The sequence below is a fragment of the Nicrophorus vespilloides genome, unplaced genomic scaffold (genome assembly GCF_001412225.1).
Source record: "Nicrophorus vespilloides isolate i.1.1-1 unplaced genomic scaffold, Nicve_v1.0, whole genome shotgun sequence".
NCBI lineage: Eukaryota > Metazoa > Arthropoda > Insecta > Coleoptera > Silphidae > Nicrophorus > Nicrophorus vespilloides.
Window position 1 is genome coordinate 3,072 of NW_017097404.1, and position 6,132 is coordinate 9,203.

Genomic DNA, 6,132 nt, shown 5'->3' on the forward strand with positions numbered 1-6,132 from the left:
TTCAATCAGCCGCTGCTCGTTATGAGGAAGTCTATTAGGACTTAGGATTAAGGTTAGGGGACATCCCACGTCTCGAAGTTGGCAACGCCAACTTTAATTAAAAACTATTTGATCAGAAATCAACTATTTATGTCCTCGTAAAAAGTTTTTTTTAATTAATTTCTTTCAAATATAAACACAATCATCGCGCGCCCATGCCGGATAGTTCATCAAGCGAGTGCAAATACCAATGATAAGAGTGTTTCTTGAAGGTGTCGGTTCTCGTAAGAAAAACACGAGCGTAACGAGAAAATTGCCCACGGCCGCCTTCACTTTTAATTCAATTGGATCCACCTAACGTGTAGTCATGGATCAGTCTTGTACTGCTGCTACTGGTAATGGACTTTCTGCTCAGAGTCAATACACTTAGCAATCCGACAAGAGAGGGATCCGCCGCATCAATAATTCGCAGCTCTTGTTATTTGCTTTCCTTTTACCATTGCATTCTCATCATCTCATCTACTTCAACGAACACCGACGACGTTGCTTCTCGCACTTAAAAAACTCATACAATATTTTATATTAAATCAAAGCAAAATTCGCTTGTAACAAAGTTGCTTAGCAACGTCATATTTGATGAAATCTGGAATTCCTTTGTTTCACTGCCCATCCATTTTTTTTTGTTTTTTTGTAGTTGTCGTTGTTGATTGTTTTGTTTCGCTTCGCTGCGGATGCACAACGGGCCTCAGCCAACTCGTGAAATCAATGTTAGGAGGAGGAGAAGGATTTTGGCAGCGGCCAACTCTGATCTCCTCTCTCGCCTGCCAAAATCCATAGACTCATCTCTCTATCTCTTTCATTTTATCCTAACCTAAGTCTATTTTCCTCTACCGGGGTTAATAATCAGATTGATGATACCAACGTCCGGATAATTAACCATCATTATTACTATTATTACTAGAGCGTTGCCAACAGAATTTCGGTAACCATTAAAGTCTAGGGAAATTTTGTCTGTGGATTTAATAACGCGTAGTGCTACTAGACCTTCCTTCATATTCACAATATTGCAAAATCTTACGAGAGAATATGTACATATACTCATGTATATATCCCTCGAATTTATTTCATATTGGCACTCCTGAGCCGACGTTCCCCCCAGATTTCCATACATACTTGAATATAATATATAAAAAAAAAGAGAGCAGCCAACGCAACCGAAAAAAAAAATAATAATAAAAAAACAAGTGAACGTAAAAGGGGATGTGGAAAGTGGCATCGTTTCACTCGCGGCAGCAAATTACCGGAATTATTATTATTATTACGTTCGGTACTTTTCTCGAAAATAGAAAAGAAGAGACGGGACAAAAGGAAGAGAAACGAATTCCTCGACAGTTTTCATGAAATATGCAAAGCATAATGGTTTGGGTTCTGCTCCTTGCATTTTTTTTCCCTCTTTCTTCAATTTTCCTCCACGAAACGAATACTTTAAGCTAGATTTAGCGTCGATCATCCTTTCAATCTCCCCGCAAAAGAACAAAAAAAAATTATTACATCGTATTGCATCTAATTACACACGCCCGTATTTATTCTAAATTGATTTTTTTTTGTTGTAACCATAGCAATTTTACTGAACCAGAAAATAGAAACATCAACGTGGCATAGAAAAACAAAACACTCGGTGACACCTGTCATAAGAGGTAATCCCATATGGGAATTTCAACGTTTACGCGTGGCAATACTTTATTCACAAAGAAAAATGCATTGAATTGAAGCTTCTATTTCTTTAAACGGAAAATTAATTTAGTTTTTTTTTTTTAATTGCAGTTTAAATGTTTTGAAACAGTGAATTCGAGGTATTAGGCGCGGAGATGCAAACTTACAGCAGGAAAAACTGCACGTTTCCATGGTGAAATAACATCGTTAAAGTATTGCAGCTGTTCCTCGTGTAAGTTGTGTTTAGTGTCAGCGGAAGCGCACGTTTAGATTACGGAAAACGTTATTTAGTGTGCCCGCAACCCGAACGTAACGTAACGCAACGCAACGCTTAATAACATTTTAGTGGAGATGCACGATATTAATTTTAGGTTACTTACTTGCGTAGAGAGTAGAACGGCTCGAGCGTAATCGAAGATCATCTTGGAGCTATCACCGGAAGTGGGTCCGGCGATGGTCAGAACGTACGTGATTCCCAGCAGAGGCATCAGAACCAGGAGGGCTTTGGCCGCTTTCCGGTACTGCTGTGTTTCGAGCGTGTTGGCCGAACGAAGTTTCGTGATGAGAACCCACATTATCGAGGCGAGAAACACGAGGTTCAGAAGGAGGACGAGAACGGTGGGACTCTGATGGATCCAATCCACCCAATGCGGTCGCATCCACGGGCAATGCGTCCACAAGTTGACAGCTCCAACATCCTCCTGTCACATTGACATAACGTAACAGATTAGTTTGCATGTAAACGATTATATGACTCACCGCGAGCGTAGACGAGGAATCATCGGTGACAGGAAGGAAACTCTTGACCACCGCCCAAATTATCACGAAGAAAATGGGAAGAACTGCAACAAAATAGAACAACAACAACATTAAACAAATGCTTTTAGTACTGCCAACCTTTTAAAATTGAAAGTTGTGTACCTAAATCAGGAACATTAACACGTTAAGGCAGGCGCTTTTCGGGTTGCCTGCCCCCCAAAAAAAAATTTCGTGGACGCCTATGAACTGAGAGAAACGTTAAATATCTTACGTCAATTATAACCTTTAAACGTTTAAATTTTTCTTATACATTTTTTTAATGATATTGAAGCAATTTATAAAATTGTGGGAAAAATATTGAAATTTTCATAAAGTTGTTACATATTGCGCACAGTGTTATGATCAACCGACGCTGTGTATCAAATGTTTTGAAGATGTTCATAAAAATAAATAAACATTTCTATTATTGAATGATCCTATTTTATTTTTGTTATATTCAATAAATATACTCAACAGAGGGTTCGAATTTTATTGAAACGCGGAAAAAGTGCTATAGGTTTTATAATAAGCAATAATAATAATTGAGCTTGTATTGTATTTGAATAAATTAGCAATGTTTTTTTAGAAACAGAAATAATATCTGCTTCTGATAATCATATTGTATTTTCAATGCCTTTGCGTTTCGATTACTTAGGAGCTGAGAAGCGGCAAGTAGGCATTGAATGAAAATTTCAAATATGTTTCGCAAGTTAATTTGTAAAGTATGCCTAAATTATGTCACAATATCACGTATTGTTCTAAATTGCTTCAAGAATTATTAAAATATGTATAAGAAATGTATTGACGTTTAAGCTTTGTAATTGACTTAAGATATTTAGATTATACTCAGTCAAAATCAGTGGCGTGCACTATGCGATAAAATTGACTTAAGATATTTGAGGTTATTCTCAGTCAAAATCAGTGGCGTACAGTGGCAACAAAACTATTATTTATAATTAATGACCCACCGGTGGGTCATGCCGTCTTCAATGTGTTAAGGGATATTCAATTATGCATCGAGAGTAATTGGAAAACCGCAGCATTGCCAACCGGATCACGGTTCAATCTGCATCTAGTATAATACAAAATCTGGGGGTATTTTGATAAATTGAATTGGCACCGCTTATGTCATTACTACACATCAAACGTCAAATTTTTTGACGTAAAAAACCGTTTCGAAATGTGGAATTTTGTGGCTGGAGATGGGTTGGGGGAATTAATTAACTGATGTGAAATTGATAATAATTGGCTGTGCAGTGTACGCGTGTAATCTACCGGACAGACGGTATAGTAAAGGCAGAGAAGATCTTTGTGTCCGCATCCGAGGGTCGCCTTTGACGCAGATAATGGACGACCGGAAAGGATCAAAACGAGGATGAGGGTTTAATTAAGATGGCAAACGCCGGAGCGCACTTACATAACCTCTCAAATTTTCCGCGTAAGAAGATAAAACGTATCGTAACTCTGAAACAACGAATGTCCTAAAGTCAAATCAAGATCAAGACTTATTCAATTGTTTCTATTTATAGTATGGTTTATTTCCATAGCAACGCCATTATACCAAGCAAATAATCTAATGTCAATGTGACAATAGTCAAACGTGAATTGTTGAAAAATGTGATTATATGAAAAAATAAAATTTTCAATCTATAAAATATGATTAATTTTTCATAATTAAAATAAGCATTTTTTAAAGGAGTTGGGTGAAATATTTTTAATGATTTATAATATTTGCTTAGTTTAGATCATAAATATTTGCTTGAATTGACTTGAACTAGACAAATCAGAGGATAAGCTTAGAACGCAGTTATAATAACCAATAGATTATATAAACAAATTCAAAGCATGTCACAAATTTTAAGCATGAAAAGTGACTACAAAAACTAAAAGACACGAAGCAGCATATTAAATATCATAATTAGACAAGTGCAAGGACCAAAGAGGCTTTTAATTAAATTTTATTTAAGAAAACTGAATTTAAGCTAGTAGCTAGGAAACCAGAAGCATTTCTTGAAAAAAAAAAAAAAATACGTATAGTCAAACTTAACTTAATAAAACTTAAATGCACCTTGTGATGTATTCCAATACTTTTACTTAAACCAACTGAATTTAAACCATTGGTCCATTCTGGTAAAACCAGTTACCATAATTGAAAAAAAAGTACTTTTACTTAAACTATACTCAAGAAAACTGAATTTAAGCTGGTGGTCCATCCTAGGAAACCAGTAGATTTTCTAGAAAAAAGTACGTATAGTTAAATGGTGCATTCTCTGAAACAATTTGCTTGTATTCGAAAAATACGTTTACTTAAAACAACTAATATCTTTAGTTTCCTAAAGTCAAATCAATTGTTTCTATTTATAGTATGGTTTATTTCCATAGCAACGCCATTATATCAAGCAAATAATCTAACGTCAATGTGACAATAGTCAAACGTCAAATTGATTTGATGTTGAAAAGGTGAATGCGCCGGGTACGTATACGAAATACACCATTTATATTTGCATTTCCGGTTCAACGGACCAATTAAAACCCGTCTTTCACGTATCATCTCCATAGCGACGGCTTTTATTTACATGCAATGGCGCATCTGCCGCTCTCCCATTCACAGTTTTCGCAACTTTTGTGGTTTTGCTATCGATTTACGATAATTAGGTATCACCATTTGCACAATGCAAACATGTAAAACGAAGCACTCCTTGATCATACTGTTAAAGTCACATCAAAGACAGAGCAGTATCGATTTGTTCGCTTGTTTCCTATTTGACTACAATGTGATCTATTACTCAATCGCATCCACTGAGCACATTTTAATTTCGCAAACAAGAAATGTAGTAATCATAGAACTAACTAACTAACTAAGTGAGTGAGCGAGCGAAGGAGTAAGTAAAATGAGTTGAGGACAAAGTTTTCCGTTCCGCTCGGAGCGGAGATCGGTTCGGAAAGTTTCATTTATTAAATCTCTTCCATCCTTTTATTTAACTTTTCTTTTGTAAAGTCCGCTCGCATTATTTATACCGCCGCGCGTTATACAAATATGTACGTATCTGCTGCAACGCAGTAGGCGACGCGACGGTAGTTTCGTGCCTCCTCGAAATTCATTACAGTCTGATATTAATTTCCACAGCACCCTCCACAGCTCACACAATTTAATTCAAACGTAGTCTCGATTGTTTTTTTTTTTTATTGTTTCGTTCCTCACGGCACTCTCGGATACACACAGATATTATTACTTTTATGCGCATTCCTTTCGACTGGAAAGGAATTCATAAATATTATTCCAGCTCGGATAAGTATATATATATACAGGGTGAAACATACAAGTATATAGAGGCAAGTGGGCTTGGGAATAATTCGAGGCGAGAAGCGTGAAAGTGAACGTGTTTGAGAGGACGGGGAATGTAAATAAAAAAGGGCGCGCGAGGTCCGCTCGTAAATACTTCGCCACCTTCTGACCCTCCTCGACTCAACACATAAAGATGACACCGGAGAGAGAGGATTTACGTCTTCCATCATAACGCGCACGTTGATGGAAAATCCACTTGAAATTCAGCAAGTTTGGTTGCATACCCAACCGAATTGTATTAATTAAATTAGAAAAACAAAAACATTATCAAAATTAACACATTGACGACGGCATGA

General features: G+C 36.6%; 1 protein-coding gene across 1 annotated transcript; it reads right to left on the minus strand.

The window, feature by feature from the left end:
- Positions 1 to 2,072: 2,072 nt before the first annotated feature.
- On the minus strand, positions 2,073 to 2,629 carry LOC108560005 (diuretic hormone receptor-like; the record flags this gene model as incomplete). Its single annotated transcript, XM_017917416.1, has 3 exons — positions 2,073 to 2,393; positions 2,452 to 2,534; positions 2,590 to 2,629. Coding segments are annotated over 3 exons (444 nt in total), but the record flags the coding sequence as incomplete, so codon positions are not given.
- Positions 2,630 to 6,132: the final 3,503 nt, after the last annotated feature.